This window comes from Anopheles coluzzii, chromosome 2, assembly GCF_943734685.1.
Source record: "Anopheles coluzzii chromosome 2, AcolN3, whole genome shotgun sequence".
Taxonomy (NCBI): Eukaryota; Metazoa; Arthropoda; class Insecta; order Diptera; family Culicidae; genus Anopheles; species Anopheles coluzzii.
The window spans coordinates 50,605,522-50,629,127 of record NC_064670.1 but is presented as its reverse complement, the minus strand read 5'-3'; the positions used below and the strand labels follow the sequence as shown (position 1 = coordinate 50,629,127).

General features: G+C 43.2%; 2 protein-coding genes across 9 annotated transcripts in view; one reads left to right on the top strand and one right to left on the bottom strand.

The window, feature by feature from the left end:
- Positions 1–13,883, bottom strand: part of LOC120961628 (diacylglycerol kinase theta) — a 30,613-nt gene extending 16,730 nt beyond the window's left edge. For 2 of the 8 annotated variants that reach the window (XM_040385501.2, XM_040385502.2), the window contains exons 1-9: positions 13,385–13,787; positions 8,701–10,212; positions 5,661–5,843; positions 5,112–5,303; positions 4,821–5,027; positions 2,662–3,981; positions 825–992; positions 226–362; positions 40–152 (exon numbers count right to left, since the gene is read on the bottom strand). In XM_040385501.2, coding sequence (XP_040241435.2) covers positions 40–152; positions 226–362; positions 825–992; positions 2,662–3,981; positions 4,821–5,027; positions 5,112–5,303; positions 5,661–5,843; positions 8,701–8,812 — 2,432 coding nt within the window. In that variant the 5' untranslated portion in view covers positions 8,813–10,212; positions 13,385–13,787. Of the gene's footprint in view, positions 1–39; positions 153–225; positions 363–824; positions 993–2,661; positions 3,982–4,820; positions 5,028–5,111; positions 5,304–5,660; positions 5,844–8,700; positions 10,213–13,384; positions 13,803–13,824 lie in introns of those variants that run through there. The other 6 variants (XM_040385500.2, XM_040385498.2, XM_040385497.2 and 3 more) reach the window with 6 other exon arrangements.
- Positions 13,884–20,089: 6,206 nt separating this feature from the next.
- LOC120952353 (meiosis-specific nuclear structural protein 1-like) lies at positions 20,090–21,888 on the top strand. The gene is made up of 3 exons (XM_040371634.2): positions 20,090–20,229; positions 20,296–21,186; positions 21,262–21,888. Exons 1-3 carry the CDS (start codon positions 20,227–20,229, stop codon positions 21,790–21,792), a joined length of 1,425 nt encoding a protein of 474 aa, XP_040227568.2. The 5' UTR covers positions 20,090–20,226; the 3' UTR covers positions 21,793–21,888.
- Positions 21,889–23,606: the final 1,718 nt, after the last annotated feature.

The window sequence follows — 23,606 nt, the reverse complement described above, 5'->3', positions numbered from 1 at the left end:
TCCGAACAGAACAAATAGCGGATTGGCCTGGGTACTCACCGAAATCTTAAGTATATAGCTGGTCTTTTACCCTCCACACGATGTAGGCCGGGTACTGGAGTTGGGTCCTGCAATCTGACCTCATCACCATAGACATCAGTGAGAAAAAATAGCTGCAAGCACAGGGTGTGATAATCGTTCGGTTAGTTCTGGATGGTTAGTAGGTTAGAACGTAGATAGACTTACATTTGGATCCCTGGCTATGTGGAAGGCCCTCAAGGCGGTGGTCAACAGTTGTTCCAACGAGCATGTTCTAGGTACATTAATGGCTCTGAAAATTCTTCTTCGATATGAACAGTTTCCGTCGAATACCTTGATTGTTTCTGTAAAAAAGCGAAAATGGTAAGCGGCAATTGTTTGAGTAACACCCCTTGCAAGAGCCACCAATATTGCCCACCAGCACCAACACAGCTTACAGTTTCCTGCGAAACAGAAAACATCCATTGCCATTTTTATCTGTTGGCATGCTGCAGCTGTTTCGAAGGAATTGGAAAGCTGTTGCATTTTTAGCATGCACACTATGCACATTTCTCCGTAGAACGAAACTGAAGGCATCGTTTCCAGTTCTACCGTGTGTCTGGTTTTGGGAGGCTGTGTATGAGTGTAGAAAAGTGGAGCACTCACTGCTCCCATAGAAACTCCGGTTTCCGGTCGTGCAAACAATGGGAATTTTAACGAGCGGTTCTCTCGCCGTTTCACAAACATAACCACCCACACCCACCAATTCATACACAAACACACTAACATATACACATACACACAAACACACACAAATGCGTACGTACCTTCATCGCGCTCCTCCTTGTCCTTATCTTTCTTATCCTTATCTTTATCGGGCTTATGCGCAGAATCTGGCTTCGAGTGAGTACCGGAGCCGCTGCTCTCGCCTCTTGGTACGTACTCATCGTCCCGATAGCGGTTCTCTGTAGTTATCTCCTCGGAGATGCTGCGAGCTGTTGGGGTTGGGTGGTGGGCGATTGAGTTTGAGTGGAAAAGAGTGGTGGATGGCAGGGAGGAGGGGGAAAAGGAGGTAGAAAGGGAAGACGGAAAACGATGTAGAGTGTCGTTTTGTCCCCGTCCGCATGGCAGGGTTCCGATTCGAAATTGTGGAAGTTCAAGCATTATGCAGGATGGACATGAAAGGCATGAAAAAAGGAAAGAGAGAGAGAGAGAGAGAGATAGATTCGGTGTAAATGTAGTTTTGTCATGAAACGTGAATGTTTGCTTATACTATAAGAGCATCGTTCATAAACAGGTGAGAAGGTAATAAAAACAGAATGAAAAACTCAACTCAAACCATTCCATTTAGCTGCAATTGTTGGTTTGTATATGGCAGAGCGTATCCAAACTAGTTGAGCAATATTCCATCCCATTCCACACTGCCAGAAAGGATGTGCTTCAGTATATGCGGAATGAAATATTCAATCGATGCCAACTACAGCACATTTAGCATGCATTCGCTTCTGTCGTTGTTAGTGCTGGGGGAGGGTTTTTGACGACCGTGGCTGTGTGTAGCTGTCCCGAGCGTGAGCACCAATTCCTGGTGAACAAACAAACACGCACACACCTCACACACCCAACGGGCCCACGGGAACACGGGAGCGACCGAACCGTTTTTGGGCAAAAGTGTGAAAATGTCAGGGAGCATTCGCAATCAACAGTGTGAAAAATAAATAAAATATACAAGCAAGAAAATCAGGACACCTTAACTTTATCGATTTTCGCACCAAATTAACAGCACCGGACGAGCAATCTAGCAAACGGTAGCGGTCCGTCCACCTCTCTATCTACGATGGATCGACACCAGAGAACAACGCACACACACACACACACATGTACATTGTACACCTTTGCGCTGTCCGCTGACTGGTGCTCTGTTCGCTCTTTTCGAACTTCTCTTCCCGGCGTCGTATTTGGTAGGCAATCAGGATCATTTGTAGCTCAGTACACTGTATCTGTGTAGGGGTATACGTGTATGTATGTGTCTGTGTTTTTTTTCAGCATTGCATTCAGTACGCGCATTTGGAGTGCATGCTTTTGTGCAGGTTTGCAGCCGCTCTGTACTGGTTGATGACAAAACTTTAGCCCTCCTGTTGCATCTGACACATTCATTGTGTAGGTGAATTCGAGGAAAGAAAGAAGTTTTCAGCCAACTTCGGGGCTTGAACTTTTCGCTCCTTTTCGCACTTTTTTCTCACTCTCCTTTTCTCTGTCTCTTGCACGCTCTCTCAATCTCTCGCTTTTGCTCGTGTGGATTGGGTGTTTTATGGATGCGATTCTGGCAGCACAGGCCCTCGGTTGCCAATTTAGTCGGTATTGTTTCAGTGTTAGTAAGGGCTGGTAAAACGTTGGTAAGCAGAAGACCAATACATCAATTAAGGAAAGAAAGCAGATGCGTCACTCTTACTGGTAAAAACAGAAACGCAAGTTCTTTTGAGGTTAATATAAAATGAAATCATAAAAAACAATGACGCACAAACAGAAACAAACAAACAAATGATTAGTTGGGTTCTTTAAAAAATGAAAGAAAAGTTACACATAAAATCTAAAGCAACTAAAAGCAAACTCAAACAAGAAAAAGAAAAAAATGAAATAAAATAAAACAGAAAATAAAAGTCGCACCTCTGCGTACACGACATCCAGTTTTGCTCCAGCCCATGGAGCACTTTCGCATCTGTCGATAGATACGACCGAGCAGGTGCTGCGTTGGTGAGTGCGACAGTGCGCCCTGCTGCTCTGCCCTACCGACCGTCGCTGCACGCTGGCGCTGACGCTGCGTATCGCTATCGGCGTTTCCGGTCGGGCTCACCGAGGTGGTGGTGGGTTCATTAGTGCAGCCCACTAATGCTGCACCGACTGCACTAGCAGTCGTGCTACCGTTCGGTTCGGCACCGCCCTCGTTGTCGTCGTCGATGAAGCTAAACCCACTGACGTCATCGTACGACACTACGCGCCTCGGCTCGACGCAGGTAAGCAGCAGCTCGTTCGCTGACGCCACCGTAAGATGGTGACCGAAATGTCGCCCAACCGTAGGTGTGGCTGCCGCTGCAGCAGTGGTGCAGTCGAAGGAGTGCGAACGTTCCACCGTTCCTGCTGCATCGTCCACCTCCCCATTCATCCCGCACACGGTAAGTAGTAGCGGCGGGCCCGAAGCACAAGCGGACGATGGCGTCAACGAACCGGAAGGAGTGTGCACCAGCACCGGTGCAAGCGCGGTCCGTATTGGGGCCATCGTCGTTGGTTCGCTGGTGCTGCTGCTGCTGTTGGTGGTGGTACCAGCGTGAACGAGCAGCAGCTTCGCCAGTTCGCCACCATTAAATCCAGCCCGGCGTGCGTCCAGCGGGGAGGGAGATCTCCGGGGTGCCTGGTGCTTTTTGCGAAACCGCGCCAAGAACCGGGGACTGTAGCAGGCGGCTGATTTAACGAAGCGCTTTGGAATGCTGTTAGTTTGATCCTGAAAGGAACGGCTGCGCATCACCAGCGTATCGGTCGGTGGTCCGGCGGTGGCAGCTTTGGTACGCCGCAGGGCAGGATGGATAAGGTTGCGGCTGCGTGTCGGCCGCATCGGCCAGTCATCGTCCGTTTGCAGCAGCAAGCTATTATCACTGTGGTATTGCTGGTGCTGGTGCTGCTGCTGCTGATGGCATTGCTGCTGCTGGTCGTCTGGCATTTGCTTCTGCCGCTGATCGCTCCTTTCCAGGGCTGGAATCGATCCAATCGCACTGGAAACACTGTCATCGTCATCGTAGAAGGTGAAGCTCACGGGTGATAGCGGAGCGGTGCGACCGTGATGCTGACGCTCCTCCTGCCGCACACTGTGGAGCAAAAGTTCTGTGCTTTCGCTGCAATATTCAATTTGCTCCTGCTGCTGTTGCTGCTGTTGCTGATGTTTCTGTTGCTGATGCTGCTCCTCCTGATACATGCCGATGGTCCACAGTTCCGCTGCGGACGTGTCAAGCGCCGGATGCATGCGATCATTATATCACGCAATAGGTCGCACGTATCGAGTGGTTTTGCAAGAAACCCATCGGAGGCCAACAGACAATAGCGCCACAGCGTGGGACAGAGCGAACCAACGGTGGTGATAACGTGGTATGGTGTGCGGGCGACAATAGTAGCAATAGATATACCGAGCAGATGAAGTAAAGGGTAGGGCGAAAAGGGGCGGGGTGCACATGTAGCAGAAAAGAGACACACAGGCAGACGAGCACAATCACACGAAGAGAGCGCAGGTTGTGGCACAGGTGCGGTGGATTTTTTTTATGTATTTCGATATTGAGGAATGGTTTGTTTTTGTTTAAATTGGTGATGAGTGGCAACAGCGACATAAAGAAAGAAAATAAAAAGAAAAACAAGGACATCAAGAAAAAAGATAGAAAGAAAATGGAGATGGAAAATAATGAAACCTGGCGTTGTTAAATCAACCACAAACACGGAAACATGACACCAGATGCGAACAGTGAATAGAATCAGAAGATGTGTATTGCCGAATGCGTTTCAGGTCGCTTCTCGAGCGTGCAGCATTTGCTGACCATTCGATTGCTAAATGAGCCAATAGTAAATGAATTGTTAGATCGAATAAAGATTTAGAACACACTCCTCCTCCTAGAGTAATGTTTCGTTCGATTGGCGATTGCTAAGAGTGATATGCTTTCGTTTTCGATTGATGAGGGTTTGTTTGGTGAGAAGAATTAATTTAGCACCGAATGAATGAACCAGTGAATGAGTTTGCATCGATGAACAAAACAGGATATCAAATAGCTCGAAAAACCAACACTTACGACAGGAATAGTCGCGCTGTAATCCAGGCGTTCCTTTGTTGCGATTCTGCACACCGATGATCGCCTCCATCGGCACTTCCGTCCGCGGTATGGACACTGCGTGTGGTGGCAGATAGATGGGCTGCAATGTGCCAAACGTACATTCGGCCGAGATGTTGTTTCTGCAACCGCCGTGGGTAGTTGTGCCGCACCATTCGCAACGATAACCTGCATTGGGGGTAGAATGGAAATGGGAAACGGATGTGTTAATCAAGGCCGGGAACGTTCGAAAAGCGTCGAGTTATACCGTACCTGTAAGGCATTCGTAAGACCAGCACGTCTTCTTGCAGTACGCACACTTGGACGATTGTGGCAGGTTGCCTTCGCGCCAGTGGTGCTGATGTTTGACGTGGCCCAATTCCTTGCCCGGAACGTAGGTTGCATTCTCCTTACAGTCGGGGATGGCAAAATCCTGACACTCGACATGTGCAAAGTGTTCACATACTGCAGTGAAAAGAATGGTAGTTGTTAGAAAGTTAAAATAATTTGATAAAATAAATCAAGATATTTTGCAATACATGGCAAAGGGAATGTTTTTTTAGATCACTTTATAGATCAGTATATGGCGGTTGAATCCATAAATAAATGCATGAGAGCTAGCAAGAGCAGCATGATTGTGTACTAATCCAGAAATAACCATAGCAACAGGTGCTGCTCCGCCTATAATACGCTCCAATTGTGTTATGGGCAGAACTAAAGAAAATGAATTGCTCGATGTATGAGGCATCTAAAAACAATGTACAAAAATGCAAACACAACACAAGCGACACATCGGCGCAGGTACGTTGTACATTTACTTACTCAAGCAATGAACGGCGGGAGTTTCATCTAAACGCTTGCGACAAACCGAACAAAACTTGCGCTTATGATGTGATGGTTCGGACCAACAGTGCGCCACCGGGTTACGGATCAGATAGGGTGCAACGCCCGTGCACGGTGTTACGATGTTGGTTACGCACTTTTCATGTACTATAAAGTTACACACTGCAATGAAAAAGATAAGAAAACGATATTAGCGTTGTTTAATAAGTGCATGGAATAAAAATCAAAGCAGACGAGTGAAAGAACAGAATGTTTAATAGACGCGCACCCTGCTGTACTGTTTCCAGCAATGTCGTTGTTATTGTTGTTCGAAAAGTTTGGTTGATTAACAAATCAATAACATTATGCTGTAGAAATGGTTTGGGGTGGAATGAAGAAAGTGAGCTCTGCGAAACCAGTGCTCGTGGTGATAACAACGGTACTCAGAGAATCTCGCAATCAGAGAGCGATAAGTAACTCATCGTGTCAACGCCGATACAAATGCACCAGTGCAAACGAATCAACGTAATTGCTCACAATATAATGAATGTACATGCTAATAAGATATAAAATTTATAAATAAAAAGGCAGGAAAAACGTTCCAAGTATTGATGTTGCTCTATTATTGTTTTGTCTTTGTAATAATACAAAATATTGCTTATAAAGCACATGGAGACGCATGGTGCTTTACTAAAAGTTATATCTTTTCAATCCCCCTAGTCAAAGCGTTTTAAGCTTGAACCTGAATTTCAATAGAAATATATTTCAATAAGATGGTTTTCCTACTGGCGCTTTGCAGTTCGTTCTGATAATATTGAGCTATAATATAAATTTTTAACTGAATGGAGGCGCATGGTTACTCATTAATTGTTTGACTAAATTTTTTATTTTATCTTAGATCTGATAGTTATCTGATCTAAGAACTAGCTGTGTCCTATTAAAAAAGTCTTAGATTTCTGTGACTGATTGATAAATATGCCGTGTATTAGGGTGTATACTTAATGATTGTTTAAACAAAGAATAACTGGCCTTTGTTGTTTGTGATTTGATAGCTTCAAACTATTCATTTCGGTTGTATAACTTAAATTTCAATGTGATGATTTCCTGGGTTAAATTTTCGTAATTTCTTGTGAAAAATCTTCACGAATCGTTAAACAGGCCTCAAACAATTAAAAATCCGTGATCGAGTACTGAAAACGATCGCACGTGAACATATGCAGCAGCGCTCTTGTCCGATGTTTATGTTAACTTTCGGGGGTATACTATGTGTTCAGCATTGAATCTATTTTCTGCCGTTCCCTTAAGTCGTGACCATACCCGGACACGCCGATTAACGGGGTGAAAAAATTCCAACCAAGCACCACTGCTACCAGCAGGCCTGCTCACTGTACACAACTACTGGTCCACTGGTGGCAATGAACAGTGATGACGCATGAAAAGCCCTTCATCGATTTGCTCGATGCTAATAGCGAGCAAAAGCGAAGCGGTTCGCAAACAAGTAGAGGGTCGCATACAGGTTGGTGTAGTATGGTCGTTCGAAGTTGGATTAGAATCATATATATTGTGTGTTTACAGGGTATAGATTTCATTTTAGGCATACCACAAAATTTATATAGAATATCTCATTTAAGATAAAGAGATGCAACATGGCAAACAAAAAATTTCACAGATAAAATTCTTTAACATTATATTACTTATGTAAATAACTTCACCATACCATCAACCATTCAAAATGTAAATAATGCATTAATGAAAACGTCTATGATATGAAAACATGTTTTTTGCATTTTTCTATTACTTGTTTTTTATAATATAAAATAGATGAAATTAAAAACATTAAAACAAATCAAACAATGATCTTTTATCGCTTACAGGTCTTACAATTTTTTTTAAGTTTAGAATTTTTGAGACTAAAATTCGACAAAGCGTTTGAGCGAATAAATTTTACTATTAAAATATATAGTTAAGATTTTCTGTTGAATATTTTCTAATCAATGATCCTGTACAAAATGTATCCATCCAACGAAGTACGCAAAAAGCTTCTTAGGTTGAAAATACTAAGTGACAGGTGTCGTATAGCGCAGCAAAAGTTCGTTGAAGGTTTCCTAACTAGGAACATCGAATGTTCATCCCTACTCCAGCGATTGGACATCTATGCTTTGACGGCCCCTCTACGCACGCGACCTATGCTTAATTTCCCTCGTCGTCGTACAATGTATATGTGCAGAGCTTTTAATGAAGTCAACCAATTTTTGGAGTTTGATACATTAAATACCGCATTTGCGCCAAGATATAGTCGATAAGTTAAGTTTGTAACCTAAATAAGTTTAAACCTAAGAAAATTCATCTGGACTAAAACTGTCCATTGAATAAAAACTTAATAATAATATAATAATAATAATAATTTATCAAAATCATCTCAAAACAAATAAGACATTCCAAAATCAAGAATTAGGACATGATTACCATGTTACTTTTACCTCGTGCTTTCATAGTAATTTGGCGCTAAATATGAGTGTTCTAGTGATTGTCCCTTTAATATTCTGTAAAATTGGACGTTCATGATAGAAAGAAGACTTGAAACACGTACATGGTAAGCCTGGGGTTTGAAACATGGTACAATATATTAAAATATTTGATTTTGGGTGACCAACAATGCCATTTATTGGACGCCTTAATAACATCAATCCAAAAGAATTAAGATGACGTACAGAACTTCAGCACTATTGTTTTCTTGCAATTACGTGATTTACGATACAACTGAATCTTCACGGTACATGTTTATTCATATAAACACAAGACTTCCTGAAATGTGAAGCTAAAAGTGGACCAAACTCTCAATAGTAAAAAGGTAGAAAGTAAAAGAGAGAATCGTCGGGACGACCAGAAAGAGAACCAGAGAACTGGCGCCAAGAGATAAGCAAGTAAGTACGGAACCGATGAAACCCAGCATAAAAATATACAACACACCAGAAGCAGCTAAAATGGAGATAAAAAATACACCCCAAACAAGATTGAAACCCAGGGAATCAACACGCACCTTCACAGATGTATCCTTGTCCGATGAGCCCCCACAGCAGATCCGAACAGTGATGGCAATAGGTTGGTTTGTGAAATGTCTTTCTACCGAATGTATGCTCGCCACCCGCCATTTTGTTTCCAATAGCACAATCGTTGCGATATGGCAATGATGATGATGCTGGTGGTGGTGTGATGACGACGGCGATGACGAACGTATCGACAAGCGCGCGCCTAATGCGGGATGCGGAGGGGGTTGGGTGGCGACGGGGCAACAATGACGACAGGACACCGACCGGTGCAGTGTGGTGCGCCAGACGGATGACGGATGACTGCAGCCCGAGATAATTTCTTTCCCTGGCCAACAGACAGCTGGTTGTTGTTGTTGTTGTTGTTGATGATGATGATGATGATGGGAGGCGATGCACTCCAACAGGGTCCGTTGTTGGGGAGGCCGCCGCTCGCTGAGTTTGGCTAGAGTTTGGTGGAGTAGTAGTTGACCGTTGACGTTGTTGCTTTGGTTACTGTCGGTGGCTGCGTTGGTATTGTTGTGCTTGTTGTTACTGTTGTTACGTGCGTATTTGTTGGTTCCAGTTGTTCCACTGCGTCCGAAACAATCAAATTAGAATGCTTGGGAATATGGGTTTTCCTCTATATTTTACAGGAATTTTCTGTTTTAAATATTTAATGCGTCGTTCTACGCTGGATTTTCCTATGGCTTTGCTGCTGTCATATCATGCTCTAAATCGGGAGCGCAGCAATTATCGATTTCTGATGGTACCATCATCTGTTACGATCTGCAGAACTCTTGATGTGCACTTGTTAAAGCCCAACGGAAAGTGTGATGGCCGTTCTAGCACCTCTGGTGTTGCTGGATCTCGATGTGTACTCCGTTGCGAGCAGGAAATCAACCTCCACCACCACCACCGACACTGAACTCGCAACTGACTCGCAAAAAATGGAACGGTTTCCAAAAACAAGCCAAACTGACCGGTGCCTGTGGAGTGTACTTCCGCTGTCGTCGGGAGTCGCCGAGTCTGGTGTCTGGCGGCTGGAGGTGGGGGATCGAGAAAACGCCTGTAAAGCTACGAAGCTACACCAGCATCGGCTTGGCACTTTAGCAGCAATAAAAAAAACAACCGCTTTCCCTGGCACTGGTTGTACGGTTACTCCTTCGCGGCAAGCACTTTACTGTTTGCCAACCCTCACTATCATCCGTCTCGATTCAAGCGATCGAATTCACTGGTTGTGCTTAAACTATGTTGCTTACACTATGTTCACCGTGTCACTCGTTTCGGTGTTCTTGCTGGTGCACCTGTAATGAACGTTAATCTTTTCTACCGTGCACCGTGTTTTTGCACTCTGTTAATCCACTGCACTGCCCACCGCTACTGCTGCTTTCGTTTACATGGCTTTTCTTGTTGCTGCAATGCTCATCCCACACCTGCACTGTACACTTGCACTGATAATGCTCACTTGCCTTTGGGCGCATTTATTTGCTAATTATCTTATCTTTGTGCGTTCCATTGTACAACTGTGAAAAAGGGAAAAATGGTAACTTATTGCAACTGCACGAGATTGGCGATAAAGATCACAACAATGAAAACTTTCTTTTCGATGTAACTGAACCCATAAATTTTGCATTTCACTGCACACGAACACACACACACACACAAAGAGTAGAGTAGTATACTACTCGCAAATCTGTTAGCAACCTGGAACCTATGGTTTTTTTTAAATAACAACACTGAGTTCCACATTGAACTATCAATGACATATCAACATTTTAAAGAAATCCTTCGCATTTTTACAAAAAAAAAGTATTTTACAGTAATACAAAAAATCTACAAAGTAAAGAGCAAACGCAACGACGCGTCTCAGCGCTGCAAAAAAGAGAAGCAAACGGTTCACCCTCATATCTCACATTGTGCGCACCAGAAACAGGGACAGAGGAAGGATTTTCGATCTGTAGATTTTTTTCCACTGGCACTTCGTGCTGCTGGTAAACTTCACAAGTCGCACACGATCACCACACAAACACACACTCATACATACACGTTGGTCCCACAAATACCAGCACAAACGGACACGCAAACAAACTTGGAGGACATTTCGAAAAAAAAGCCACATCCGTATATTTTTGCCATCACTTGCTCCACTTCTTTTTCATACCTCTTTTTATCACTTTAGAAACTTTCCCTCTTTCTCTCTTTCTCTCTCCCTCTATCTTTCTCTCTCTCTCTCTATCACACTCTCTCTATCATGCCTCTGATACGCTCTCTCTTGCCGTCACTCTCGCTCTCATTCCTCATTCTAATGGCGGACGGGAACACAGAATCACTACGCGTAGCGACCTTTTACTCAACGGCCGTAGCAGATTTGCTCTCAATTGTTCTGGGAAAGGAAATGTATTTTCGTCCTGAGCGGAAATAACGGTCAAGGTGATGCTGCTTCTGGACAACATCTTTTTCGTTACTATTTTCCTTTTTGCTGTGAGCTCTGGTGTGTGAGCTGGAATATTGTGTTGCTGTGCAAACACATCGCATCCGTGGCGAGTGTTATTTTATTGGGATTCCGTTTGATTTTTACAGGTGTTAAGCAAACATTTTTCTTTAGAGCAATCAAGCAAACTCGATTCTCGCTCCATTGATCTTGCCACAGCATTCACGTGCAAACACGAACACATACAAGCGAACACACGCATGCACGCACGCACGCGAACAGCCTCCTCGAGTACGGGAGCAGAGTGTCGGACAAATACGAGTCCGATCCGCCATACTTTCATTGGTACGATTGTGTGCGTGTGAGGCAGTGTGAGTGTATTTGCGCGCGCACGTCCGTCTGAGTGGAGTGGAAAACTGAACATTTCCCTTTGGCAACGGCTCGACGTGGAAAAGCAGATAGTGAAGAGAATGAACACACACAAAAAAAACGCTACGAAACACACGAGACGCGAACGCACACATGTACACACGCAGGCGCACGCATGCATCATGTAGCGCACTGTAAGGTGGAAGGATGTGAGGGTTGCTGAGAGAGGGAGAGGGTGTGGGGGGTTGGAGATTTGGAGGTGTAGGGGCAGATTTGCTCTCGAGGTTACTTTGAACGCATTGATTTCTTTTCCTGGACAACTTCATGGCGATGAGGTGAAAATGTTATTGCATAAACCAGTAATAATAGTCCAGTACATAGTATGTACTTATTGGTAACGTACGAATGTATCCAATGAATCCTGGATCGCTATATTATTTGCGTTCGCTTCTTTAATTCACATTTGCGCTCATTGTATCGAGCGATTCTCTATTGCACGCTTGATGGTGCCTCCCATAGCTCTGTTACTCCGCGTTTGTGTGGATCAGTTTTCCTCCCGAACGACTGTGTGTGCCACTGTATGTGTTGGTGTAGAAGCTCTTCCCAGCATGGTTTGCTCTTGGGAAAGGGAGCCGTTCATTAGTTAGTCAGCGACTACTTTGAAAATGTTTCACTGGCATTGCTTTCGATGAAAATGGCTTAGTGTATGTTACTTTGCCACAAGGGGGATGCAGGTCCACTGTTCGAGTATTTAAAGAGAATACTAAAAGAAAAAAAACATCTTCACATCTTACGCATACAAACACGCGCACATACACCCACACACTCACGCGCACGTACATATTGCTAGTCGTCAGCGAAATTGGAGAGCATCTCTGTGCCAGTCCATTTCATGGTTGTATTTTTCATTTGAGCAGCTAAAAGCCAGGTTTTTCAAACATTTTCTTCTCTACACAAAGAATTTTACGAGTGGAAACAAGCCGAATCTCCTGAGAACGGATCGGTTAGGGAGGGAGGAGGGGGGGAGCTATTATTTTAAACCACTAGCGAAGAAACTCCTGTTGGAGAACACTATGCAATTTTTTCCCATCCTGGTTGTGGAGTTTTTTATGCATGCAAAGCTTTGAGACATTTGTTTTTTTTTTCTTTTCCTATCCTTTTATCGGTCTCACGCACACAAACGCGTACACTACTGATATCTCATCCAAGAACGTGCGCACACTCACGCACATACGCACCACTGAACGACATACAGTCACTTTCTTTCATTTTTCCATTTCCTTTTCACAACCCCTGTTTCCAATCTTTTGAAACATATTCACATCTCTGCAATCTGCACTTTTTTCTAATCTTCACACACTCAACCACTCTTAAAATTGAACAACTCTCAGACACGCGCACAGAAGCACGAACGCACCCGCGCACACACATATAATTGTTCACGTTGTATGACGATGGCCAGTCAGCACACATGCACGCGAACGTGCGCGCACGCTCGCACACAAACACACATACACAAACAGACACTCATAGGGGGCTACGCAATCGTGTGCCCTCGCTACGGTCACCTCAACGGGGTCAAAGCTGTAGCCAATTCACCTGTTTTCCAAGCTAAAATCTCTTGCCCCATTTGCACAGATTAATTTTTCCTTCCCTTTTCCTTCCAACTTGCACACCAACCGACCAACACACGCACACGGACATGCACACGTACACAGATATATGTTTCGTTTCCTTTCTATAATTTTCTTAACGGCTGGGACCGCAACGTTTCACTGTTTTTGCAGGGTGTGTTACTGTGAGTGTGTGTGTGTATGTGTGTGTGCGTGTGTGTGCGTAAGTATGACTGAGACACTGAGACTGCCCCCCCACCAGAAATGATTAAAGAACCATACACGCTTAGGTTTCGATCGCTTCCTTCACTAAATTCACCGCAAACCCGCACACTGCCGTCCCTTCCTCGCTGTCTTCTGCGCCTGGCACAAAGAGGTGGGGGAGGGGGTGGGAGCGGAAGCACTGAAGAGTGTTTTAGGCCGTGACTGGGGCCACCAGCAGCAGCATTGCGGATCCGGAAGCCACCGTCGTGGATGCTGCCGATACCGATGTCTGCTGTTCGGTTGCAACCGCCGACGCCGCCATCGCCGTCTTGCACAGTGCCAACGCAGCCAGAAAGTGTTGCTCCATTTTGTTCCCCCTGGTTGTCACCATTACGACGACGTCGCTCCGGATGACACACGGGCACGGTGCGAGTAAAGATTGAAAACTGAGCCCACTTTTCACCAGCGACCGACCTGAGAGACCAAAACCTGAACCTGACCCGTCCCGACCGACCTACCTGACCGTGCAGCTCAAACGCGGAGAGATGCTCCGGAACGATTTCGTGACCCATTCTCGCCAACTCCTGGGCCAATGAGGTTGCGGCGAGAGGAGCCAATTTTGTTACGGAAAAATTCATACTGAACAGCGCGCGCTAGAAAGAGAGCGCGAGAGGGCGAGATGGTGAGAATTCATGAGAGCGAGTTGGAATTTATTGGGAAAATGCTCTCTTCGTGAGCACGTAGGTGAGTTTTTCTCGCCTACTTGGAGGAAAAATCGAATTTCTGTAGGGCAGATGAGAGAAATGGAGCGCGCGATTCACTCGTGGCGAGAGAAAAGAGAAAAGTAATGTCCATAAATTGTACCAAATCAAATCCTACGGACGTCATACTTAGGGGAGGGATTAAAAAAACCTGTCAATCAAATATTTTCATCCCATTTCGGGGAAGTAAGATTGAAGATATGGTTGATATAATCATCATATGTCGCATGTATGTCCCTTTCTAAATTGAAGCAAAGGCAATTTTCCAATCCTCTGTCCTTAGAGGTGTCTCTATTTAATCGTTTAAGATTCAGACACTTTCCTTCAATATCACCTTTTTTCTCTAAATAATTTGTCTCATTTGCGTTCTTACCCTGCTATCTCTCGCTTTTTCAATCTCTCTTTCTCTTCTGCCTCTCTTCGACTCTCTTTTATCTCGCCTTATTCTCATTCAATTTAAAACCTTCCAATGCTATAATCCGAGAATTATTGCTCGCCTTTAGTTTTCTCAACATTACTTTGCATTCAACATCCGGTTATCTATAGCCGTTGTGGTTCATCTTTGTTGTTAATTATTGTATGCTATTTCCTTCAGGCTGAAGAATCGCACATTCGCATCTCTCGGTTGTGAGAGAATTCCTTTTGCTGTGCTCATTTTCCTTTTGTACGTAGCGGAGTGCTCGCGGGCGCACTCGTGTCGGGAGAATGTATTTGCGTTAAGATTGTCAGCGTGAATTGGGAAACGGAAAATCAGCTGGGGGGTACGGTAGCTGATGTTTGAATTTGAAAAGATGGTTTTTAGGCCCGGGTCTATGAAAATGTTACGGGAGCATTTGTTGCCAAATCGTATGGACTAACTGTCAAACTCATCGAACTTATGGAATTCATAGATCTTCTTTCCCATGGAACATTGACAGGTAAAATTTCTATAGTATAGGTAGTAGAATTAACATCGAAGCATGGAATTGTTTACACTAAATTTATGTAAAAATATTTAACCCTTTTTTCAATGTACAGTGGAACCCCTCATAACGAGTTCCCCATATAACGAATTTTTAATTAACGACATAACGAGCTAATCTAAATGCTCAACGAATACCCTTCTTAACGAGGAAAATCTCGCATAACGAGCAATTTCTTTTTTCTTCCCGGTAAGAAATCGTGATCATTGTGTGAGTTTCAAGAAGTTGAGTGAGTTTTCTATTTCCAAAAGAGGCAAGTTTAAGTGTGGCGAAAAAGTGCAAGGCTGGTGACCCATTAACATCCCCTGCCAGCCCAAAACTCACGAAGTCATACAAAAATTGAAAAAGCCGGGGCAGTACGGAGGCGCGTCCACTCCACGACCAGATAACTCTTTTCAGATCAGATAACGGAGCTGAGAGTTTTGCTGCGCTTATCGAAAGGTGGAGTAAGTGAGGTAGTATCTTCAGTTGAAATGCTCCATTTCTTTCCTTCTTATTTGACGATATTGGAGGCACTATTCGGCTTCGGCCGTGGCAATGGGCAGGAAGTGGATTTTAGTGTGTAGTGTACCTCCCTAAGAAGCTTGTGTTTCACTCAAGTGTGAGAACACACGATTGTTGAGTGTGTTCTTGCATGTATTCTTGATCTACTTGATCATGAACGCAAACATTTCGATACTAAGAATTGATCAATGGATTACTGTTGCCATTTGGAGGTGTTCTGTATGGTTGGGATGGATATAATCTTTATTTACCTGCACTTTTCTTGATCTGGAACCAATTATATAACTTTTCATACAAATTCTATGAAAAAGAGTCTCCCGCATAACGAGTGAGTCATTGGAACAGTTTAAACATGTTATGAGGGGTTCCACTGTAGAGAGATAGTAGTAAGATGGAAACTTCTCATAAATACATTATACAAGTAATTAGCGTAACTAGATCATAATTAAATAATTAAATAATTCAACAATACAGTATCCAAACTAAAACCTGGCGAAAGAACGGCAATGAAAGCAATAAAAAATATTGTTTCCACCAGAAATGTAATTATCCTGACACCCAAGCGGGAAAGATGGACACAGATTTGTTGATTTATTTGACTTTTTACATCAATTGGTGATGAATGGATTTCATAAAATACCTAAAATAAGGTTATTCTAAACCTAAAATAAGGGTATATATAAACCATTCAAAACTTAGAGAAATCATGGACATATGCGAGTAAACACCGGTCAACATAGCAGCCATTTATTAAGGCCGGGCTACATTGATCGTACTCCCAAGTGTAATTTCGATTTTCACTAGCGCATCTGGCGGCGGCTGGTGGAAACTTTTTTTGGTCGTCGAGGGAATGGTCGTACCGGATCTCAAATTTAAGTTGTTTTTCCATCGTTTTTTGCCATGAAAATGGATGCAATGCTTATAGGACATGTGCATCTACCTTTTACAAAACTTTCTTGTCCAAATTAGGTTAAAAACATGGAAAAATTACATATTTTCTGAAGCGGCTTCAAATTGTTTGCTTCGGTCAGCCGCCGCCAGGTGCGCTAGTCAAAATTACACCAGAGAGTACGATCAATGTAGCCCGGCCTTTATGCTATTACTTGCTCGACGCTGATTGGGCACTTTACGAAGACCAATATCTGGCCACGACTTGGCTTTTTAATAAACAAAAAAGAAGAGGCCCTATGACATTGTTCAAGAATAGACGAGAGATTCTATGAGAATACAAAGATCAAAAAGTTGAATTTTGACAAGGTGGAAAAAGTGGCCTGATCTATCAACAAATCCCTCAAACAAACTGGAGTCGTGAACTTTTCTCGGAGTAATTTCCTAAAGGGAAGTTCGGGACTGTTGTTCTGTAAGCTGAAAAAAAAGTCTGCTGGTAGTGCGCGATATTTAAATAATGCTTTTGATTCGGCATTCTACGAGGTATTAGGAGCATCGCTCCTTCTTCTTCTTCTTATCCGGCGCTTCAACATCTTTATGGTCTTGGCCTGCCTCAGGAGTGTCCGAAACCGCTCACGGTCTCGCACCTTCGTCTGCCAATCCGTTATCCCGGCCTTAATGGCGGACGCCTCCACGCCAACTTGCCATCTCAATTTGGGCCTACCTCCGTTCTTGTGGACGGCCTAAAAAGACTTTACGGGCGTACAACGTTTCGTCCTTTTCCATACGTACAACATGGCCAGCCTGGCGAGCTTGATACGCTGCACAACAGTAAGGCCCCGTACATCTCGTATAGCTCGTCATTATAGCGGCTCCCCCATTGTCCTTCCACACATACGGGGCCAAGTATCCTTCTGAGCATCTTCCTCTCGAACGCGGCTAAGAGGGTTTCGTCAGATTTGGACAGTATCCATGTCTCAGAGACGTATGTGAGTACCGGTACTATATAGTCCCAGCTTCGTCCGTCGCGACTATACTGTACTTCTATTACTGTATTCAGGCCGGGCTACATTGATCGTACTCTCTGCTGTAATTTCAATTTTCACTAGCGCATCTGGCGGCGGCTGGAGGAAGCTTTTTTTGGTCGTCGAGGGAATGGTCGTGCCGGATCTCAAATTTAAGTTGTTTTTTCATCGTTTTTTGCCATGAAAATGGATGCAATGCGTACAAGACATGTGCATCTACCTTTTACAAAACTTTTCTTGTCCAAATTAGGTTAAAATCATAGAAAAATTACATATTTTCTGAAGCGGCTTCAAATTGTTTGGAAAAATGCTTCGGACAGCCGCCGCCAGGTGCGCTAGTGAAAATCAAAATTACACCAGAGAGTACGATCAATGTAGCCCGGCCTTTCAATTTGAATTTATAATAAACATATACGAACTCATATAAACACATACCACACCAAACATATTCAAAATCAATTTTAGTTTAAATCCATTCCGCAAAGGACAATTATGTATGTATTAAGGCCGGGCTACATTGATCGTACTCTCTGGTGTAATTTTGATTTTCACTAGCGCATCTGGCGGCGGCTGACCGAAGCTTTTTTTGGTCGTCGAGGGAATGGTCGTGCCGGATCTCAAAATTAAGTAGTTTTTCCATCGTTTTTTGCCATGAAAATGGATGGAATGCGTGCAAGACATGTGCATCTACCTTTTACAAAACTTTTCTCATCCAAATTAAGTAAAAAACATGGAAAAATTACATATTTTCTGAAGCGGCTTCAATTTGTTTACCAATTTGCTTCCGACAGCCGCCGCCAGATGCGCTAGTGAAAATCAAAATTACGCTTGCGAGTACGATCAATGTAGCCCGGCCTTTACGTTGTATAAGCCATTGTCACTCGACCCATAAGAAAATATGTTCTTTCAAACAGGTGAGTAAAAATAATTGGCGCATTCCGCTCACATTCGGCAAGGCTTTAAATCATTTTCTGTGCGAAGCTTTCAAACGCACATCTTCTAGTTCATTGTTTCAACTTATCCAGCAGCACTCCTGGGAGCGGGAGAGAAATTTCGCTCCTGGAAGTGCATAGTACATACGCAGCCCTGCGTGCAACGCTGCTTGTGGTGCGAAATTTTGCTCCTGGGAGTGCATCGCACAATCGCTCCTGTGTGCAGCGCTCCGTGCGGAGCTACCTCAAACGCACCGCACATTTTAAAGAGCGAGAGCGGAGCCCTCCGCTCTTCCAAAAGAACTACTTGACCCAACACTAATCATGACCTATATAGCCTTCTAACTTTCCGAGCAAAAATCTGTATGAATGGTCGTGTGGTCAGATACATGGGTATCAACATCAACAACCATTACTCAAAACTCACTTGCTTCAGTGCTGGTGGTTTCCGTTGGAGTTTAGTATTTAAACAATCGTATCGCCGTTCTAGTTCTAGCGATGCATAACTTCAATGCGAAACCATACAACAGTATAGAGGAAATGAGAAAGCTCTCCTGCAAGCGATGAAGCTCAACTGGTTGGGGTATCCCATAAACAGAGAGCGCCACCAGCTTTTTTTTGCTATTTTTAGAATGCATGAGTCGTTTGCCGTCTGCTAAACGAAGTCTTTCTATATTCCGTTTAGGTAGAGTGCTTGAGTCGTTTAGAAGCCGTTTAGTGGTCATTTAGTGGATTTGTGGCACTTGGGTACCGCGTATCTCGAATTTCCGCGTAAGTCGAATCTCGTGATTTCCAGCTAAAATATCACTAATATTTCATTTCATTTCATTTCACTTATTAATTCAATATCCGCCATCAAGGCTAAATAAAACAGACTTAAAACTAATTAAACCCTAACAAATGCAAAATATTCGTGTAATTTTGCAAGTGGGGGGGCGGTTTTAGTCACTTTATTAATTATTTGATATGATTCTGACTGAATATAACAGTTTTAAACCTTTTGAAATAGATCGAAACGGAAATTATTTGGCAATTTACAATAGATGTGTCAAATCAGTACAATTTACTCAAAGAACTGTCAAATTTAGAAAATCGTGTATCTCCGAATCCGCGTATAAGAGGTACCGTGTATCTCGGGGACCGCCTGTATTTAAACAATCGTATCGCCATTCTAGTTCTAGCAATGCATAACTTCAATGAGAAACCCGTACAAATGAGAAATAACAGTGCAGAGGGAAGGAGAAAGCTCTCCAAGCGAGGAAAGCGCTCCACTGGTTGGGTATTCCTCCAACAGATGGCGCCACCAGCTTTTTGCTATTTTTAGAATGCATCAGTCGTCCACCGTCTGCTAAACGAAGTCTTTCTATATTCCGTTTAGGTAGAGAGCTTGAGTCTTTTAGAACCCGTTTAGTGGTCCTTTAGTGGATTTGTGGCACTTGGGTAGTAAGCTGTGGAAAATATTGACATCGAAATAAAACGTCTTGAGAACAATGGCAAACGTTATTTATTCAATTAGAAAACCCTGTAGCACTCCAATAAACGTTTTCATTGTCTTTTAGTTTATTTAACCGAAGTAATAAATGCTAAATAATGAGTGTACTGTATGTCCACTTTGCCCCGTATTGCCTTACATGTCGTTTGAGGTTACGCAAATGAATCTGGCAACACTTGCCAGGTAAATAAAACAAAACACATACACACACATTGACTACGGCTGTCAAAGCAGAGATAGCAATGCGCTAACAAATGTTGCCATAGAAATCAGTAAAACGATGTGTAGTTTTCTGAATGAACCAAATGAGGTTTGGTGTTCATGTAAATTAATCCAAAGTTAATGTTCATAAAACAATGGTAATTGTTGGGTATGAGTTTGTTTAACATCGCTGAAAATTTACACTTACCTTTTGTTTGCCGTAGCATCCCACACGCCATAAACAACAACAGTTGAAACAAAATGCTCTCAGCCGAGCCGTTGAAAGCAACCGGCTCAATGCAAATTATCAAAAAGATTTGAATCAAATAGAGCGCAATTGTTTGGAAAAATGGACGAAACAGGCCGCAGAACAGGCAATACGCGAGCGAGAAAACGACCAGCAGCGAATCGCTCTTAAGCAAGAGGCACAACGGCGGCAATGGTTGATAGAAGAACAGGAACAGACACGGCGTTTGCAGGAAGCAAATCGTCAAAAAATCAACGAAGAAAAGCTACGACAGCAGCTACGCGAGTCGAATCAAGAAATGCGGGAACTTGAGTCAAAACTGCGCGCTGCATATGTAGCAAAAGGTATCGCTGCCCAACTAGCGGAAGCAGAACTGCGAAAGAAAGCTGAACGGTTGCAGGCCCGTAAAGAGATGGATGAAATGCAAAGGCTGAAGGACGAAAACATAGCATACATGCAGCAAAAGCAAGCGTGCGAGGAAAATGAAAAGCGAATTCTTCGTTCGGCACTACAGCAACAAATGCATGATGGGCGCTTAGAAAAGAAATGTCTGTATGAAGAGTTTCTTATGGAGAAAACATATTTGGATGCAGTGGTGAAGAAGATACAAGATGAACATTTGGAAGCAGTTCAACGGAAGCTACAACAACAACGGTGCACGCGTCAAGAAATGGAACATTTTCAGGAGGCCAAGGAAACGTGGAAAGCTCGACAATTACTACTGGATGAGGAAGAAAACGAGCGGATACGAAAATATATCGAAGAAAAGGATATGTTAAAACAGATGGAACAAACGCAAAAGGAAGAAATTGACCAGAAACGAATGCAGCTTAATGAGGCCATGAAAGCGACCTTGGAAAAAGAAATAGTACGTATTGGTTTAATATGGGGAATTGTGACCTATTTAACTTGTGACAAACTAATTTAATTCTTAAAATTTTAGAATGAGCAAAGAAATCGCGAAGAAATGCTGCAAGAGCTATACATGGCGGAACGGAACGAGAAAGAAGAGATTCAGCGTCAGCAACAGTTGGAGGAACAGATTCGGAAAAGAATTGCGATACGACTGGACCTCGAGAAACAGCTTTCCGAGAATAATTGTCAAAGGGAGTTACAAGCAGAGGAAGAAAAACGGTTCCAGGAGCAGCAAATTCAGGCGTGGGCTGAGCGAGATCGTATCGACATTATGTCCAACGAGAAGCGTCGTCGTAAGATGATGGAATATAGGCGTGCAGTTCATGAATTGCTCGAAGAGAGAAGAAAGATAAGGACGGAAGAAGTGAAGAGTTTGATGGAGCAAGAAGAAAGACAAAAACAAGCAGAAAATCGAAGACAGCAAATTCTGGAGGAAGAAAGGATAAAGCTGCTGAAGGAGCATGCAGCGGCACTGCTAGGCTTCTTTCCTCCAGGCGTATTGCGTGAAAGTGATCGTGAATTTATCCCATTACCCAAGCTAAATCACACAACGAAGTAGTTAATTGTAGTACAGCAGACGTTTGATCAAATGAAGAATGTGTATGGTTTTTAAACCTATTTTACATCAAAGAATAAAAAATAAATTTCATAACTATCATTGGCCTATGCTTTATATCATAAGTGCAACGGCAAATAACGGACCACGCATTGGAAAGTTGCGTCGGTTAAAACCATGCCTAAATCATTTCAACTAAATGTATTTTCATAAATTTGTAGAGAGCAAAAAACACAAAATGGGATAGGCTTCCAGTGAGCTCACTGTTTGGTACTGTTTAAATCAATGAAAAGGATAGACACCCTGTGTCTCCTATGTGTAACGCAGCGTAACCCAACGTAACGCTGGCATGATTGCAAGCAGTGTCGCCAGATTATTTGGCTTCCTAAGTTGCTATAAGCTTCCTAAGTTGCTGGCTACCCGGGTAGCCCGGTTGCCTGGAATAGGGGTATTGAAAAATTTAATTCTAAAAAACAGGTTTATTATACTCAAAAAAATCTACAAAAATTCCAGTAAAAGATGGCTGTGGATTACACACATGTTCCAAATTTCAAGTCAATCGGATTCCTAGAATCAGAGAAATGAGCAATCAAAATCGATTTGGCTACCCAGGTAGCCGGTTGCCTGGAATAGGGTTAATCAATTATTTTAACGATCAATTTCTTTTTACCCTACTAGCAAAGAGAATGAAAAAGTGTGCGTCTTTTATAAATAATGTGTGTGGTTTGAAGCAAGATTGTGTGAAGCTATGAATTGAAATGTGCTTTTATTTGCAATAAAAGTGATAAAAAATTTATAAACTGTTATGGAGGCGTTTTAGGGCGAATTACGGAAAGTGAGTCAACCTGCGTATACAGTGCGGCTGCGACTGGCTGGTCACTCAGCGAGCCGAGAGGCCACTCAGCACGATCGAAAGGACGATCGTGCTCTATTGGAATAAGGCGGCCGAGCGGGACGGTCACGCACAAAAAGGGCTTAGGATTAATAAATTATATTATTGTATTGTTTTAAATAAGTACAACATCGTTTTAGCCAAGCCCCACAAATATCACAAAATAAACCAAGTTTGATGTGCTAAAGTTTTTCTTTTGATTCGGGTGCACCAAGTCCGTGTAAAGGGAAGTGCACAGCGCGCTAAGAAAGAAACGAGCGGGAGGGGGTTTCAGTCCAGCGCAGCGAAACTCGTTGGAATCAACCCAAGTGCCACAAATCCACTAAACGACCACTAAACGGCTTCTAAATGACTCAAGTTCTCTACCTAAACGGAATATAGAAAGACTTCGTTTAGCAGACGGCAAACGACTCATGCATTCTAAAAATAGCAAAAAAGCTGGTGGCGCTCTCTGTTGGTGGGATAACCCCAACCAGTTGAGCTTCATCGCTTGGAGGAGAGCTTTCTCATTTCCTCTGTACTGTTGCATGGTTTCGCATTGAAGTTATGCATCGCTAGAACTAGAACGGCGATACGATTGTTTAAAATACTAAACTCCAACGGAAACTACCAGCACTGAAGCAAGTAAGATTTGAGTAATGGTCGTTGATGTTGATACCCACGTATCTGACCACACGACCAATCATATAGATTTTTTTATAGAAAGTTATAAGGCTATATAGGTCATGATAAGATGAAACTTGTCGAAACACATTGCAAGAAAAGGATAGCAATGTAACGATGAGTTCCCAAGCGCCACAGATTAAGCTTAAACGACTGGAAAATTGAATATCCATAGAAAAAAAATGAAAGCTTCACAGCTTTATTGGTTTGATCAATAGATGGCGTATTAAAACTGATTGTTATATTGCTATCCTTTTCTTGC

Coding starts and splice junctions, on each gene's coding strand:
- LOC120952353 (XM_040371634.2), top strand. Junction 21,187..21,261: donor CGACCTTGGAAAAAGAAATA/GTACGTATTGGT, acceptor TTAAAATTTTAG/AATGAGCAAAGAAATCGCGA.